Source organism: Mirounga angustirostris, unplaced genomic scaffold (assembly GCF_029215605.1).
Source record: "Mirounga angustirostris isolate CCGP_5_RB_7025 unplaced genomic scaffold, mMirAng1.0.hap1 SCAF_8, whole genome shotgun sequence".
Taxonomy (NCBI): Eukaryota; Metazoa; Chordata; class Mammalia; order Carnivora; family Phocidae; genus Mirounga; species Mirounga angustirostris.
The window spans coordinates 94,500,377-94,518,825 of record NW_026991716.1 but is presented as its reverse complement, the minus strand read 5'-3'; the positions used below and the strand labels follow the sequence as shown (position 1 = coordinate 94,518,825).

The window sequence follows — 18,449 nt, the reverse complement described above, 5'->3', positions numbered from 1 at the left end:
TTTATATTCCCCACTAGACACCTCCAAAGCACACAACCCAGTGTTGCTGGGCCATCACCCTTGCAGCTGAGAAGACCAGAGCCCAAGAAAATGAACCAGTAAGAGGAGACATTTGGGGAGTAGCTTTCACCCTCCGTTCTTACGTGAGACCACCTCCCCCACCCTCTGTTCTAGTCTCCTCTTTGGAGTGAGTCCTGGGCCTCCCTACCCATACCTTCCCCATCACACTTCTTGTCTCTCTGGGAACATACCTGCTCTTTCTGACAGAGCTTCTGCCTAGCATGCTCCAACACATGCTCATAACACATGGAGTAGCTCTCGAAGTTGCTGCGTTCTCTCGCCATCACATCACAACCCAAGGAAAGGAGGCAGGCCTCAAGGTGGTCTTTCCTGAATGTGATCTGAAAAGGAAGGGGCATTATTCACAGCAGCTCCAGCAGGACGGCCTCACGTGCCAGGGCACATGTTGCCTTAGCTCCCAGACCCTTGTCCATTTCTCTGCCACAGAGAAACATGGGCTCTGGCCTTGTGAGTCTCTCCTTCAGGTCCGCTCTTAGTATTCGCAGGGCAGGGACAAGAGTTCAAATAGAGGCCTACATGCCACATACCTAAGTATGCTAGATATTTAAGGGCTATAAGTCAAACTAATAAACTATTAATTCTCCTACTTTGAAAAAAGATCTTCAAAATAACTTGGAAGGGCAGGTTTGACTTTATCATTCTTGGATTACTCTGGGTCTATGCTGAAATGTGGTGACCTGGAGAGAGCTGGTTCACCAACTTACAGTTTACAGTATGACCCCCTTCTTTTCCCACCTCTGGCCCCACATCACACTGTGGAGGGCTCTCACGTGCACGCAAATAGACACTCCGGCTTTCTACATCCCTACACAGCTGCTCTGGACCACCCCTCAGGCTGGGGTATGCACACTGTCAGTAAGGCCCACTCTCCCTCTGGGGAGCAGGATCGGGAGAATTTCCAGGGAGAATTCCAGGATACCAGGCTCCTGAAGTGTGGTCTAGAAGGAAGGCCAGAGATCTGAGTGGGCATGTCCCCTTGGCTGTGGGTATTTCTCACCCTGTGAGGGACAGTGGGGCTGGAGATGAGCCAGAGGAGCCCTCTGAAGAAAGCATCCGGCAGGGGCCCCTCTTGCTCTGGTTGAAGACATACTGCTACTCTTTTGGCAGTCTCACTCCTTCCCTTTCTCTAAGAGATCAGGCTCCCTTTTGAAGAGGTAGCCATTAAGGAACAGAGGAAAAGTCCATCCCTCCAAGGCAAGCTAAGATTTTGGCTCTGGAGAGAAATGGGAGCCAATGTATAGAAGATAGGACAGATCTATCTGCTTAGGGCCTGCAAGTCCAGATGAGTGCTCACGTGTGTCTCTATGTGTCCATATCAGTGAGTGCATCTGTGTACATTTGTGGATGTTTGTGTGTCTGTATCCATTAGTGTATATGTATATGTATGTCTATGTCTCTGTGGATGTCTCTGTGACTGTCTGTATAGGTCTCTGTGTCTATGTGTGTCCCTGTGTGTGTATCAGTAAGTGTGTCTGTGTGTGTACCTGGGTGTCTTAGGGGGCCTACTCCAAGACCCAGCCCGCATGCATACATGAGCTTTATCTGTGATACTTCCAGGGTCAGGAGGGCTCCAGGCTAACTGGCAGTGTGCTACAGAAGTTTCTGGCCTGGGGTGGGTCCTGTGTCTCTGACTTGCTTGTCCCTGTGAGGCCCAGTATACCTCCGTGCCCCCACTGACCTCCAGAGAAAGCCCAGCCAGGCTTTACCAAGGTGAGTTACTGAGACAAACTAGCAGAGATGGCAAACAGTGATAGAACTCAGTCCCGATGGAGTGAGGGAAGTGGGTCGCTCACCACTGCTGATGGCAAGGGAAATCAGGGTGACGTTTTGGAAGGCAGACTAGCTATATCTGTGAAAAGATTTTAAAATGTTTGTGCCCTTTGGCCCAGTCATTCCTCTTCCAGAACTTCATCTTTAGGGGATAATAAAAGTGACACACAAAAATATACATAAGCAGATGTTCTTTATAGTAGCCTTTCCAACAAAAAGAGAAATGGAAATGATCAAAAGTGCCTAATAAAGGGAAACAGGTTGACTCTTTCTCACCTCTCTGTACAAATGAAATACTAGACAGCCACCAAAAATTCTGCTGTGGACATAAATGTTTATTGACAAGGAAACGTGTTGATAACATGTACTCAAGTGAAAATAAGTACACTATAATAAAAGCGCATATAGAGTGATCTAATTTGGTTTTAAAAAGTTAACGAATAAAAAAACGATAAATAAAGTTTGGAAGGAAATATGCCAACATAATAATAGTAGTTGTCAGTGAGGGTAAGCTAATGAGTGTATTTTCTAATATAATCATAATATGTATACACAATTAAGATAATTATATATGAAAATGTACATGTAAATAAAATGTATACCCTAATGAAAAGATAGTAAAGCTTTTGTAAAGATCATCAGCCACAGCAGCTTGGGTGCATTGAAGAGATGCAGAATGGAGACCGTAGATGAAACCCTCTGCTCATGGGGGATTTCATGAATGGGAGCCAGGCAGTCAGGGCAGGGTACTCAGCCTCCCTCCCGCATCTAGGACCTCCTCAAGGGGCCCCTTCAGGGGGGTGGGAGTGAGGGCAATCCACCCTGCTCTGGAAAGTGAGCAGTAGGACAGCCAGATTTAGCTTCTGACATCAAGGCAAGGGGAACCAAGATTCCATCCCCTGGCCCTTGACTTCTTAATGGTGACAGGGTTGAGGCTACATAAATTTAGTAATGACAAAGGAAACACTTCCCAGACTGAATATGATGAAAGCCTGAAACATTGAGGAGTTGTGAGACCATATTCAAGGCCATCGGGGTGTGGCTGGTGACCCTGTCCAGGTGGGCTGGGCCCAGTGCTTGGAATCGGCCACAGGGACTCACCCCTCACTGTCCTGGACAGCAGTCTCTGGACCTGAGCGTACCCATAAGGCCTCCAGCAACTTTTTGGCAGGACCAACACTTCTCAAACTAATATCACAATAGCCATCATAGCAGATAGCCAACAAACAGAAATGCAGATTTGAACATCAGTGGCCTTCTACCATCCCCTCTTAGCCAGTGTAATGCACCTCTGGGTGAGTCTGTGTTACACCAGAGGTGTAGGAATGGCCAGGACCCCCTTGAGCATCTCCAGAGGCCAGAGAAATTGTATTTTGTTACTGTGTTTCTTAAAAGCTCTTCTGCAACCTACCCTTGCCTTCCTAGGTCACTAAATGTCGGCTCTGTCTCAAAGTGTAGCATGAAGTAGGTTCATCTTCCAACTTCCCCTTCAGGGCAGGTCCTTGGGTTCCATAAAACCACAGAGTGAAGACCATGCCCTCCCATGGGCTGATTCCTTCACCAACAGTTAAACCTGAACTGTGATGAATGGCACTGGCTGGAAAATCACCAGATTCTTCTGGAGAGCCAGACTGGGGTGAAGCCTGGCAGGTGCCAGGCCTTGTTATGGCAAAAGTCTGGCTTTGCTGGGAGCAAATTGCTCTTCTGTGGTTTGTTTCATCTTGGAGCCCTTCATAATTGGTCTAATATCAGGCATGCACAAGGTGTTTTGATGATGTTTCTAAAACCCACTTCTGCTGACAAAATGCTTCAGTGACTTCCCACTGACTCTGGGATGAAATCCTGACTCCTAAGGATTGCCTACAAGGCTGTTCAGCAACCGGTCCTGTCCACCTTTTCAATGTCCTCCTCTGAACTCTGCTATACTCCCTTCTTAAATTTCTCTACCTTCCTTCCCCAGCCCCTCTTCATCTGGCTAACTCCCATTTGTGCTTTAAGACTTGGCCCAGACAACACCTCCTCCAGGAAGTCTTCCCTGACTATTTCTTCCCTACCCCCTAGGTGGGTTGTATCTCCTGTGTATGCCTCTCTCAAAGCATTTAATGTAAAGTACCTTTTCCTGACACTTGTGGGTCACCTGATTCCATAAGCTCTTTGAGGGCAAGAACTGTACCTTTTGCCTTTAATCTAATAAAGTGCCTAGAAAAAAAAAATAGGAGATCTATAAACACTGGCTAAATGAATGAATGACTTTTGGCATATGAATGGAAATGGTTCTGGAATCCGCACAATAGACTATTATAGTTCTGATTCGCAATAAAGGTCAGTCTCTAACTTTAGGTCAGTGTGTTTGGTATAAAATTTGGGCAAGATGTTAGAACTGATTGTGAAAGGCTGGTTTTTTTAGAATTTGGAGAAGGAAGAAAAGATCACTAGAGGCCAATATGGATTCAAGAAAAATCAGGTCAGATGAACCTTTTCCTCAGGAAATAGAGTGCATGCGGTGTACCTGGATTTCAGCAGGGTATCTGGAAAGGTTCCTCATGATGTCCTTGTGGACCAATGGAGAACATAGACTGGGCAAGAGTACAACGGATGGGCGGCTGGCCACAGAAAGACTGTGCCCAGAGAGTGGGGTCAGCCTGAAGGAGACCCTAGGGGGGTAGCACAGGGCTTGGGGCCTGTCCTGGCATACATTGTCAGTAATAAATTGAATGAGGAGACCGAGGGCAGGCTGACATGAACCTGGGAGGGAGAGAGAGTGTGCTGGATGATAAAAATCCAGATTTTTAGGGATTTCAAGAAGTTCAGAGTGGACTAAATTGAGTAAGAAAAAGGCTAATAATATGGCAGCAGCAGGATGCCTGGGCTTCAGGTGACTGTTAGCCTCATGAGTCATCTGTGAAGCAGCTGCCAATACCCAGCACACTCATGGGCATTAATCAAAGCAGATCACACAGACAAGTACACTTTCCACTGGTCAGACGATCTTGCATTTAGACGGGACTGATCAGGATGGGAGGGCTGCTCATATAAGGTGATTGAAGGACATGAAAGAGGTTTAGTCTGAAGAAGAGAAGGCTGGGCTCGGGTCCTCTGCACAGAGGCGCCCAGGTGAGGGAGGAGCCCAGCGCCTGCTCCCTTTGCCAGTTCATGTGCCCTGGCTTGGGCCGCACCCATCTGGAGGAAGGTGTAACAATTTGTAACTCACCACCCAGAGGGGCACTCGTTTGGGTTTGTCCCATCAGAGCAGGCCCTTCGTTGTAATTTTACCGAGGCTTCACACATGCTAGCAATGGTGCTTAATTGAGTTTCTCGGACTGACCTGCCTTTGGATACCTAAAGTCTTGTTGTAAGGGGTCAGAACCATGACCTGTGATGTCCCAGGGACAGAACTAGGATCCATGATGGAGATGGTGGGGAGGCCAAAGCCAACTCAGTAAGAGCTGCTTAAAACAAGAGCTACCAGGAATGGCTGGGGAGGGCAGGTGGGCTTGCAAGAGAGTGAGTTCCCTGTCATTGCAGATGATCCAGAAGAGGCTAGAGGTCCACCAGGCATAGAGTTTGGAGGGATCTAACGTCCTGGTGTCCTCTGATTCCAAGACACTGGCAGGCAGTCAACAACCTCTTCAGTGTACCTTGGGTTTCAGTTATACCTAATACGGGTTTGCCCTAATATCCACATTTCTTTCCTAGACAATCCCATCTTCCGTGTTGGAGTAAAGCATATACATAGGGGTTGAGCATATCTTGAGCCACAGACTTTTTGTTTGTTTTTATTATGGTAAAATATACATCACATAACATTTGCCATTGAAACCTTTTTTTTTTTTTTAAGTAATCTCCACACTCAAGGTGGGGCTCAAATTCTTGACTCCGAGATTCAGAGTCACATGCTCTACCAACTGAGTCAGCCAGGCGCCACCATTTAGACAATTTTTAAGTGTAAACTTCAGTGGTATTAAGTACATTCACACTGTTGTGCAATCTCTAGGACTCTTTGCATCTTGCACAACTGAGACACTTGTTCCTACTAAACACCAACTCCCCATCCCCCTCCCCCCAGCTCCTAACAACCTCCATTCTACTTTCTGTCTCTATGAATTTGACTATTGTGGGTACTTCACAGAAGCGGAATCATGTAGCATTTATGCTTTTGTGACTGGCCTTTTTCACTGAGCATAAGGTCTTTAAACTTCATCCATGATGAAGCACATGTCAGAATTTCTTTCCTTTTTTTAAGGAGAGCCACCAAATTTTTTGCTTCAAACATATTTCTAAGCATGCCCTACCCTAATCACTCTGGTGAGAACCTCTGAGCTGCAGGGACCAAAAGGAACCACTTCACCTCCTCATCAGAATACACAGGACCACATTTGGGTGTAATTGAAAGCTTAAATGAAATATGTGTAAATCATCAAGCTCTGAGGAAAAAGTGTCCCCAGAAAGCTAGTGAATTCTCTACCTCGTAATTAGAAACTGAAGTGTTTATTATAAAATTATGGGGAATATTTGAAGAGCTTAAAAAAATAAAAGTTTGACGGAAATATTGTTTTAAAAAATTAAGCATATTTTGTTAAATTGGGTTTAAAAAAAAATGGTTGAATTTCAAAGGCAACTGGATTCATATCTACCTAATGTACTTATGCTTCATTTGTTAATGATCTTGAAAGCTCTGCTATGGCCATAGAGCCACATACACTCTCTCTCTCTCTTTTTTTAAAGATTTTTTTTATTTATTTGACAGAGAGAGAGACATAGCAAGAGAGGGAACACAAGCATGGGGGAGTGGGAGAGGGAAAAGCAGGCTTCCCGCCAAGCAGGGAGCCCGATGTGGGGTTCGATCCCAGGACCCTGGGATCATGACCTGAGCCGAAGGCAGATGCTTAACAACTGAGCCACCCAGGTGCCGTGCCACATACACTCTCTTATTCTGCCTTTTCAGCACTGTCTAGAAATAGTCAAGTTGAAAACTCCAAGGACTGTGTATATGTGTATTGTATGTATTAAATACATATTATTGTTGTTATATATATATTATATACAGTTATGGATTCAAATATATATATAAACACAAAATATTGTTGATACTGATTTCCTTTGTGGGGAGAGAACTGGGGATGGTACAGTGAAGGAGGGGTGGAAATGTTACCTTTCTGATATATACATATTTTTTGTATTATATATTTAAAAAATGTTTTCTAGGTAGTGGAATTATAGGCTATTTTAGTTTCTCTCTTCTAAATTTTCTATATTAAAAAACTAACACAGGGCGTGCCTGGGAGGTGTAGTCAGTTAATCATCCAACTCTTGATTTCTGCTCAGGTCGTGATCTCAGGGTCGTGAAACAGAGCCCCATGTTGGGCTCTGCGCTGGGCATGGAGTCTGCTTGGGATTCTCTCTCTCCCTCTCCACCTCTCTTCCACCCCTCACTGGCATGCGTGCGTATGCACACGTGCACTCTCTCTTTCTCTCTCAAAAAAATTTTTAAAAAATAATAAAATAGGGGGTGCCTGGGTGGCTCAGTCAGTTAGGCGTCTGCCTTCGGCTCAGGTCATGATCCCAGGGTCCTGGGATCGAGCCCTGCGTTGGGCTCCCTGTTCAGCGGAGAGCCTGTTTCTCCCTCTCCTTCTGCCTCCTGCTCTGCCTACGTGTGCTCTCTCTCTCTCTGTCAGATAAATAAATAAAACTCTTTAAAAAAAATAATAAAATAAAAAAATAAAAAATCAACACAGGAAATGTTGCTAAAAACAACTTATTCATCAACAAACTCCAAGGTTACTTTAAAAAACTGGCCAAATCTGAAATTAGCCAACATGCATATTCTAATTTCTCTCCCATAATTTATTAGAAATCAATCTTTTTCCAAAATTAAAATGATAACAAGTGCTTACTACTTTGAGTTAAGCCTCAGAATTCATATCTTTATTCTAAGGGAGTAAGGGAAGCATTAGGAAATGCGTTAAAGGGAAAGTCTTCCTTGTTTGGGTTTCTGTTACAAAAAAACACACTCTAAAATGACTAACTTTCAATACATACCTCTAGTCCACCATCCTGGTAATTTTCCATTAATCTCTGTTTAAAATTTTCAACTATCTGTGGTCTGCTAACAGAAAAGTTTTCTTTCATGACATGGTGCTTCCAAAGGTCTAGGGGGAGAAACACACCAATGCTAGTGTCATGAAACATTAAACAACAATTAATGGCTACTCTCTGAGACATAACACTGGACACAAGAAACTGGTATTTCCAAATACACAAAAACTAATGGGTGAGGCAGGGGCAGGGGAGGAGTTGGTTGAGGTCACAGAATCCTCCAGAACATAGGAATAAGGAAGATCTCTAACAAGATTCCTAATGAAAAGATTTGGAAAAGTACCTCTGAAGCCCAGTGAACAATATTCTGTTATCATAACTAAAAATCCTGAATCAAATGTTATTGTTGATCCAACATATCTATTTTCATTAAGTCCCTACATATATCTGAACAATTATTTTGGCCTAACACAACTAACAGAAATAAATGAAGAGCGGGGCGCCTGGGTGGCTCAGTCATTAAGCATCTGCCTTCAGCTCAGGTCATGATCCCAGGTCCTGGGATCAAGCCCCTCATTGGGCTTCCTGCTCAGTGGGAAGCCTGCTTCTCCCTCTCCCACTCCCCCTGCTTGAACACTCCCCTCTCTCGCTGTCTCTCTCTCTCTCAAATAAATAAATAAAATCTTAAAAAAGAAAGAAAGAAATGAAGAGCTATTATATTTATAGTCATAGACTAGAAATGTTGAGAGCTGACAGACTATGGATTGAAGTAGCAACAGGCTGACATATGAGATGAGGCATATACACAGTTATTCAGAGTAACATTGTTTAGGACAGCAGCAGCTTGGAAGCAACACATAAACTGTGGTATATCCTTCCAATGGAATAGTATGCAGCTATAAAAAAGAACCTTCTCCATGTATTGATATGGAAAGAACCAGAGTTTATTATGTGAAAAACGCCAGGTGAGGAACAGTGAATATAAAGATATTCTCATCTTTCATAAGAAAGATGTGATAAATATAATAAAGGAGGAGCTATCCCTCAAGCCTATTCAAGATTATCACTCCAGAAATATAGCATTCTCCAGTATCACTTCTCCCCTCTTTCCTCGGTCTTTCACAATATCACACATTATTTCTCCCACTTCATAAAAATCCGTCTCTTAACCCCACTTCCCCTGTCAGCTATTGCTTCATTCCTTTGCTCCCCCCCCTTTTTTTTTTGCAAAACTCTCAGAAAGAAAGGCCTATCTTTACTGTCTGTGACTTCTCTCAAAATCCTTCTTAAGCCTACTGACCTGCTTTTTCCCCCACAGCTTCCCTGAAACTGATTTTGTATTAAGTACCAGTGACCTCAACATGACTAAAAACATTCATTTTACTCGACTACCAGAAGCATGTCACATAATTTGTCACATTCCTCCTGCTGAGAAACTTTCATCACTAGACATTGGGATACCACTCTGTCCTAGTTTTCTTCTTGCTGTTTGTTCCTTCTAGGTCCCTTTTGCTGGTTCTCCTTTTCCTCTCCCCACCTCCAGCTCTTAACATTAAGTGTCCTCAGACTCAGCCCTTGGTTCACCTCCTTTTTTTCTATCTACATTCACTCCCTTGGCTATCTCATTTAGTCTTATGGCTAAACATCATCCATATGCTCACAACCTTCAAATTTAGATCCAATAGTCACCTGGCATCTCTTCTTGGATGTCTAAAAGGCATTTTAAATGTCATTTGGGCATAAATAAATTCTTGATCTTCCCTCCCTAACTTGCCATCTCAGCTGATGGCAATTCTATTTTCCCAGTTTCTCGGGTCAAAAATCTTGGAGTTATCATGGACTCTTCTCTTTCTCTCACACCCAATACACAATCCATTAGTGGTTACTTCAATAATATGCCTTGAATCTGACCATGTAATACTTCCACTGCTCCCAACCTTGTTTGAGCCACCATCTCCCCATGCTCAGATTATTACAGTAGCCTCCAAAGTAGCCTCTCCCTTCTTCCACCCTTTTTCCTTTACAGTCCATTCTCAAACAGCAGCCAGAGAGATTCCATTAAAATATGTCAGATCAGGAGCACCTGGGTGGCTCAATTGGTTAAGCATAGGACTCTTAATTTTGGCTCAGGTCATGATCTCAGGGTTGTGAGATCTAGCCCCGAGTTGGGCTCCATGGTCAGCAGGGAGTCTGCTTGAGATTCTCTCTCCCCCCTTCCCTCTGCCCCTCTCCCCCTCAAATGAATAAATACATCTTTTAGAATAAAAATAAAATAAAATAAAATAAAATAAAATAAAATAAAATAAAATATGTCAGATCATGTCACTCAAAATCTGGGACAGGCTCCCCATTACGTTCAGAGTAAACACTATGAGTAGGCCCTAAGTGATCCGTCCTCTTTTCACTCTTCCTCTCTGGTTTCATTTCCTACTACTCTCCCTCACTCTCTCCATTCCAGCCACACTTGGATCTTTCTGTTCCATAAACATGGTAGGTACTTAGGTCCTCTGTGTGGGCTGTTCTTCTGGATGGGCTGTTCTTTTGTCTGTTTATCTGTCTGCCCAGATACCCACATAGTATCTAACTCCCTCATCACCTTCAAACTTTGCTCAATGTGTCACTTTCTCCTGACCACCCTATTTAAAATTGCAATGTGCCTGCTTCAAAATTCCACACCACCATCTTCCTTACTCCATTATTTTCTTATTTCTTCTGTTTATTGCTTATTATCTGCCTATCCCCTTCTAGATGATAAAATCCACAAGAGTAAGGAGTTTTGCTCCATGAAAGTAAGGATGTATCCCCCAAACAGGGCCTAAAATATAGTAGTATGGCACATACTAGGTGCTCAGTAAACAGATATTGGATAAAATAATGAATTAGTATATGCATAAAGAAGCATTGATAGTATATATTTAAAAAACTAACCAAAATGTTTACATGGGGTGATAAAAGGGGGTCAGTAGTGGCAACGAGATCTCTAAACACATATATTTTTATATTGTTTTGAGTTTTGAATCAGGTAAATGTATTAGCTGTTAAAAAAATGAAAACTTAATATGACAGTGCTGGAGCTGTGTAAATAGATCAACACTCTTTAACTTCCATATGGGAGAGCAAGTTGTGTATGTGTATGTTTAATTATGTTGGGTAGGGTCTACTTCCTTGTGCATGGCCCCAGGGGAGTCTGGAAACAAAGAGAAACCTATGGAGTCAGAGGTAGAAGCCAAGCCCTGCCCCACTCCCTTTTCTGTTGTGGGGGTGCTGGCCACACCAAGAGTACACACAGGGCTACTCCCTGTCCCCAGCTGTTTCTAATTTCAGATGTGATTTCCTACTCATACTTTCATTTTTTCTGACAGGAGACGTGGTGCACAAAAGGGGAAGCATCCAGCACAATCCTCTCAGAAATGTGGCTTTGACAGAGCAGGAGCCCCTTGCAATTATCTTATTTATTGGGTGGTCCTGATTTTGAAAATTCTGGGGTTCCAGAATTCCACAGTTGGATACTTTCCATCATAAACAGAAATCTGACTTTGTTTTTCCTTTAGGATAATAAAGGTAAGTAGACATAATACCACTGTCCTGGCATAGTTGACGTGGAAAATCCAATAGAGTTAATGTGCCTAGAAGTTCACACTTCTTAAGACGTTTAAGACTTTTTGTTAAGTCTAAGCTTTGACAAAACAGAGCTCATGTATCTTTCAGAAAATTTTCAGACAAGAAATTGGATACTTTTTCCAGGGTACATTAGCGGTAGGTCTCTGGCTCACAGAAAAGCCTAGTGAGGGACCACATCTGCCAAACACTTCTGGTTTGGGGGCCATCACCTGGCAAATGCCCACAGGGGTGGTTTTAGGGTTTAGCTCTGGGCTCAGCTGAAGGGGACGTATTTTTTTTTTTTTTCAGCTGAAGGGGAAGTATTAAGTATTTTACCAAAGTGCTGGGAAATCTTCCCACCATACTTCTTCCTCATGAGTTCAAGTTCAAACATGCAAGTACTTCTGTAGGCAGGAGTAAGGGGAAGCCAGGGAGAGTTGAATTCATCCAAGAGAAGTAATTCCTGGCCAAGTGGAGTTTGTGGTCTCCAAATGGGTCTCATTTTCAGTGTGTGTGTGTGTGTGTGTGTGTGTGTGTGTGTGTGTGTGGTCATGGCGTCTTTGAGCTGAAGCAGTTTTAGACGGCAGCATGGAGGTGGGAAGGAGACAGCACACTGGAGGTTAAATTAGCGTTTTGTTCTTTCCTCTCCCTCTCTTCCCAGGTCCTTTGACTGGAGGAAACTTTGACTTCCTGGTGGCCAAACCACTTCCCCTCACTCCCTCTATGAACACTCTCCCTACCCTCTAGTCAGCCTCCTCCCTCTAGGAAAGGCATTTTGGTTTCATAGCATTTCACTTCTCTAACACAACCACTAGCCTCTGCCTAAGTGGCTCCTGGGTCCTGAGCTGAGCAGAACTGAAACTTGAAGGCATCCAACTGCCAACTAACATTCTCCTGACCAGCCAGGGGTCCCCAGAAGGTGGGTAGGTTGGAACCTTATTGCTTCAAGCATATGTATGTATGTATGTATGTATTTTCTACTCCTGTGTTTCTCAAACTGCTCCCCAGAACACTAGTCCCTTGAGTGGATGATAGATACTCATGAGGGGAGAAAAGTGTTCTGTGGTTAAATAAATTTAAAGAACATTACAGTGGGTGGGGGGATGGGGTAATTGGGTGATGGGCATTAAGGAGGACACTTGATGTAATGAGCCCTGGGTGTTATATGTAACTGATGAATCACTAAACTCTACCCTGAACCTAATAATACACTATACATTAACTGACTTTGAATTTAAATAAAAAATTTTTAAAAAATAAAGAATATTTCATACACTCTCTTTTGGAACTTTATAGTGCACACTATTATAGTAAAGGCTCTGAGAAGGCCTGGAGCAAAGAAACCTTTTTAACATTATTTACCACAAGTTTCCCAAACTTGTTTTGGCAAAAAACAAATAAACAAAAGCTTCCCCCTGCCCCTCAACCCTTGCAAAACACAGTAGAAGTCCTTTCCTTGCAATCAAGACTAAGAGTTGGTTTGTTAATCAAAAGAAGTCTGTTAAACCAGAGAATGCTTTAAAAAAAATGACTTGTGGTATCTTAAACATTTTATTTAACTTAAAAATATATAAACATTTGCCAATTTTCTAACATAGAACTTAGGCCTTTTCTTTGTATGCATCCACTCATTGGAGTTCTGTACTATCTTTTTTCTAGAAACCATAACACATTGTGTGGTTTTCTAGTATGTGGTTTTATTGGTTTGCTTGTTTCTTTTTATGGAAAGAAAACTAGAAGACAATGGAACAATCCAAATGTATCATCTTTTTAGGGCAGTTTTAAGTTCATAGAAAAATTGAGCAGATAGTACAGAGAGTTCCCACATATTCCCTGCCCTCTCTACCGCCAACACACAGCCTCCCCAACTATCAACAACCTACACCAGTGTGGTGTGTCTGTTACAACTGATGAGCATACACTAACATGTCATTATCACCCAAAGTCCATAGTTAACATTACGGTTCACTCTTGGTGAAACTATGGGTTTGATGAATGTATAATTGGCATCTCTCCACTATTATACTATCATACAGAATAGCTTCGCTACCTAAAAAATCCTCTGTATTCTGCCTGTTCATCCTTCTTTCCCCTCTAAACCCTTGGCAACCACTGATCTTTTTGCTGTCTCCATTGTTCTGCCTTTTCTTGAAAGTCATATATTTGGAATCATACAATATGTAGTCTTTTCAGGTTGGTTTCTTTTGCTTCGGTAATAGACATTTTTATCCATGTCTTTTCATGGTTGGATAGCTCATTTCTTTTCAGCATTAAATATTATTCCATTGACTGGATGTACCACAGTTTATCCATTTCAATCTCTTTTTGTACTCCTATGTCATTAGTTTAAACAATACTTAATTAAATTACTCAAACACAATGATAAGCAAAACTGGCATGAACAGGTTTGGAGCAAACAATGATCAATGATACTAGGTAAACATAGGTAACCCAAAGACTGTGATCAGTGAGTATTTTGCCAGCTTGTGTTACCAAGGGAATGGAAAGCATCAGTTAGCCTGTGAGTCTGTTAGTACAGGGTGATGGAGAGAACCACTGCACTAACATGTTAAGAAACTGGTGTTCTAGGGCACACTGCTGGGAATGCTGGCCTTGACCATGCTCTCCTAAGTGTTTGGATTATGCTTCCCTCAAGCAAAACATTTTTGTCCACTCACTATTAACATGTGTATATTTCTGTATTTCTAACTACCTATAATACTATCACTGGCTAATATTGTACAGCATGATATGCTTAGGGTGAAGCTCATCAACAATGAGAATGGGCAATATATGTTAAGAAAAAAAAAGAAGAAGAAGAAGGTAGCGGGAGGGGAAGAATGAAGCGGGGGAAATCGGAGGGGTAGACGAACCATGAGAGACGATGGACTCTGAAAAACAAACAGGGTTCTAGAGGGGAGGGAGGTGGGAGGATGGGTTAGCCTGGTGGTGGGTATTGAGGAGGGTACATTCTGCATGGAGCACTGGGTGTTATGCACAAACAATGAATCATGGAACACTTCATCTAAAACTAATGATGTAATGTATGGGGATTAACATAAGAATAAAAAAATTATAATTTACACCTCCCCAAAAAAGAATTCCGTAATAGTAAAAAAAAAAAAAAAAACAACAATGAGAATGGATCTCAATCTACATTCCTAAGAGTTTTCTTGACCTTTTAAATTTTTTTGTCTGACTTCTTTTCAGATGTGGTTATCTTTTTAACCTCATAATGTGGCTGACAATAAGCATGTACCAGGATTAGAAGTGTCTCCACTAATTCTTAGTGCTTGCTTGCGGATTGCCTCAAAGTGGTCATTTCGGGACACCTCAGTGTAGAGTGTGACATGTGACTTCTTATATATGGATTTAATCTATTTAGAAGCTCTAATATTTTCTTCCCACACCCCTGAGATATAGGCACTCCACTCTGGAGATTGCTGACCTTATAAATGCTCAGAGAAATTGAGAAAGTCAATTAAGAATTACTTCAATGCCAAAATGTCAAATATGGGAAATAGCAGAGACTTTTTGAATCCATGGAGCCCAACTCTCTGCTAAGCCAAGCCCTGAGACTTAACAAGGATGTCTGGAGCAAATTTTTAAAGTTCTCAGGGGAGCACCAGTTCAGTTCCGACAAACTAGCACTGGATCAGGTGTGGCTGCCACATTTTCAGATGGTCACTGATAAATTGGAAACCCCTTCAGAAGTTATACAAGAAGATGAAGCTCCGGGCGCCTGGGTGGCTCAGTTGGTTAAGCGACTGCCTTCGGCTCAGGCAGGTCATGATCCTGGAGTCCCAGGATCGAGTCCCACATCGGGCTCCCTGCTCAGCAGGGAGTCTGCTTCTCCCTCTGACCCTCCTCCCTCTCATGCTGTCTCTCATTCTCTCTCTCGCAAATAAATAAAATCTTAAAAAATAAAAATAAAAAAAATTTAAAAAAAAGATGAAGCTCCAAGACAAGGTGGGAAGGAGGGAGGAGACGGAGAAGTATTGGAGAGTTTCTTTCTGGCTGGTAATAAATGTAGACACCAGAGTTGGCCAACAGGGACAGAGAAGACCCTGAGGGAAGGACAAGAGCTTGGGATGTCCTCTGGGTCTCAATACTCTCCATTCCCAACTCCCTCTTTAGAAACTCCTAGTGCCAAGCTAACCTTGGCCACAAAAGGTGGTCTCTGCATGATAAAGCAGCCCCTGTTGGAAGCCCCATCCACTATGGTGGCTTCTTGCTGCTGAGATGCACAGTAGGTGGGTGGGGATTCCAAGGTTTTATTGCCTTCTTTGAAGGTTCCCGGTCCACAGGTCTCAGAAAGACTATACTGAAGAAATGTCTATAAAAGCACCCCTGGCACACAGCGGGGACTCCATCACTTGCCCTGGGGTAACTCACTATAGGAGGACACCCACATTGAGTCATGCTTAACAGACCAAAAACAAAACCAACAATAACAAAACACCTTCACTATTGGCATTTGTTTTAAAAGTCATGAGTATAGAATCTGAACAAGAGCTTAGAATTGGCCAGTATACTCTAGCCAAAGTAAGTTTTGGTAATATCAACCTTACCACCATTAACAATAACTCTACCCCTCCCCTCTGCCTGACTCCCACCAGCCTCTTACTGACGGCTCCCTCCAAGCACAGCTGACGAGCACCCTGCACCAGGGGACACACAGCAGAACCTCAAAACAAAAATGCTTCCTCCCTTCCCCCACCATCCTGGTGTCTCATTAAACCACAGCCTGAAACATGCAGATGGTTGCACCTGCTGCATGCCTGTGGATTTTCTCCCAAGACTTGAAGGGAGCCACCTGGATGCAGCAAACACAGCACAGACAACAAGTGCTTTGTGTCTTGTTAAATGCTCTGTAATTGAAGTTCAACCTCACTTAGCTCTCTGGTGACATTTAGCTCTCTGGTGAGAAGTGGCTTGCCCTCTCACTGCATAGCCTTTTCCCAAAGCCCTGTTTATAGAATTCAGTTACTCAAAGCACTGAGAAAAATGACAATATCTTAGGTGAGGATGTAGATTATTAATGCACATTACAATATCTGTGGACTTTGTCTCAAAAGGAAAATCTAATTTAGTTTCCTAGTCAAACAACTTCTCCGTCATTTAAAGGCTATGGATTTTTCCTACAGAATTAGTAGGAGTCAGGAGTAGACACTGAAGTTCAGACAGGACCAGCTACATAATCTATGACACCCTGGGCAAAATAAAAATGCAGGGCTTCTTATTCAAAAAGTAGAGGAAAAAAGCACTACTATAGGTACTAAAAGATAGTGTTTTCTTTCTTCTGCAGTCTCTTTCTTGACCTGTCATGGTGTTTTTATTCATTTTTAATGTTGTACTCCTCAGGCACAGGAATGCTCGCAAGGCAAGTGCGACCCTCCCAGGCACCCAGGGGCTCCACCCTGTGACCGGAAGCATGAGTGTATATGCAGCTGCTGGGCAGCAGCCCCATGTCCTGGCCAGGGGCAGAGAAGTTGAGCCAGGCAGCTTTCCTTCCCATGGGCCCACTGTGGACAGGCAAGCCCAAGGATATTGTAACCTCCATCCTGGGATATCGTACAAATCTAAGGATAGGCAATAGGCTTGCTCCCACTGAGTCACCCATCAGATGTACCATGATGTTGCCAGACTAGGGTCCTTGAGATACTACTAGGTACACATATTCTGATCTTCCTCTTGCTCAGGCCCCCAGTGGAGAGGACGGTGGCAGCAATTGCTAGGTGGGGATGCTGAGGGGAAGGTTAGGGGTTCCTAGGGTGCCAGAGAGCAGATGAGTAGGCAGCTGAGAACCCCTCCTGGCAAGGCAGGGAGGCAGTAAGAAGTGGAACTGTGTGTAAGGCAAAGCTCCAAGTCCTTGGTGCATGCTCCATGGACTCACTGAATTCCAGTTACAAAACACAAATTCTAAGTTAAAATCAAGAGTTTCAAGATGGTACCCATAGAGCATTAAACCCCAAGTACTCCTGGGTCCTATGTAAGTGCACTGATCACATGTCCGTGAAGTGAGCCTGACTTTAGACTTCAGATGAAAGGAAATAATTTTGATTGCTTTCCCACCCCAATACATGTATTTGTAAGATTTTGACATATATGTCATACATATGTATATATATATATATATACACTTAAATATATTACAAATAAGAAAAGCTTATGTGTTTTACCCATTTTAACTTTATTTCAGTTATGAGTTAACTAGCAGAGTTGAGACTGAACTTAACAAATGTTTTCTATTTAAAAGACTTTAAGTAGAAGGAAATATATCAAAGTGTTAATAGTTCTCTCTAAGCCAAGGTGTTAAAAAGTAATTTTTATATCATTTTCTGGACATTGTGATACTTTTTTTACAATGAAAATGATACATGGATTGCTTTTATAATTAGGAAAAAAAATAAATGCTGTTTTGTGAAGTAATAAAATAAACATACTTTACCTGTAGGGAGAGCACCCTGCTCCTTGGCTTTTTCTGATACTGCTAGTGCTCTCTCTCTGTTAACTTTTCTTAATACTTCTTGGATCAGATGAATTTCAAGATTTTCCAGAAGTTTCTGAAGCTAGAGTAAGAGGTTTGAGAGTCACTTTCCACATTCAGCTTATACTCTGAGCTTCTAAGTCAAATTCCTGCAGAAGGGTCTGGGGCTAGGTCCTGTCCTTCAGCTACTCTCTCTCAGGGAAGAAGGAAGGGTTCCTTTCTTGGGTTTCCAAGTGCTTCTGCAAGGGTAGATATACCTCTCTGGAGACCAACATCTTTTCTTCCTGGCCCACATCCCAGTTGATAAAATATAACCCTTTTTTACCAAGTCGTGATAAATTGCAAAGTGCTCAATGTCTGAGGTGATCTCATGTGTTTTGGGGATCTCTTAAATGTGGTCAGGAATTTCATGAGATGTCATTACAAGAGGAACGCCTGGGCCTGAAACTCAATTTAGATATCAAGGAGGATT

General features: G+C 42.7%; 1 protein-coding gene and 1 long non-coding RNA gene across 6 annotated transcripts in view; one reads left to right on the top strand and one right to left on the bottom strand.

Moving 5' to 3' along the window:
• Positions 1 to 18,449, top strand: part of LOC135365595 (uncharacterized) — a 59,462-nt gene that overhangs the window by 6,394 nt on the left and 34,619 nt on the right. For 2 of the 5 annotated variants that reach the window (XR_010413729.1, XR_010413727.1), the window contains exons 5-6: positions 11,250 to 11,448; positions 12,149 to 12,406. This is a non-coding gene — a long non-coding RNA (uncharacterized LOC135365595). Of the gene's footprint in view, positions 1 to 1,638; positions 1,792 to 11,249; positions 11,449 to 12,148; positions 12,818 to 18,449 lie in introns of those variants that run through there. The other 3 variants (XR_010413726.1, XR_010413725.1, XR_010413728.1) reach the window with 2 other exon arrangements.
• LOC123836330 (coiled-coil domain-containing protein 162-like) overlaps positions 1 to 18,449 on the bottom strand; it is a 51,278-nt gene that overhangs the window by 15,828 nt on the left and 17,001 nt on the right. Inside the window, exons 6-8 of the mRNA XM_045865286.3 lie at positions 17,939 to 18,059; positions 7,891 to 8,000; positions 252 to 401 (exon numbers count right to left, since the gene is read on the bottom strand). Of these exons, the coding sequence (XP_045721242.2) occupies positions 252 to 401; positions 7,891 to 8,000; positions 17,939 to 18,059 (381 nt within the window). The remainder of the gene's footprint in view (positions 1 to 251; positions 402 to 7,890; positions 8,001 to 17,938; positions 18,060 to 18,449) is intronic.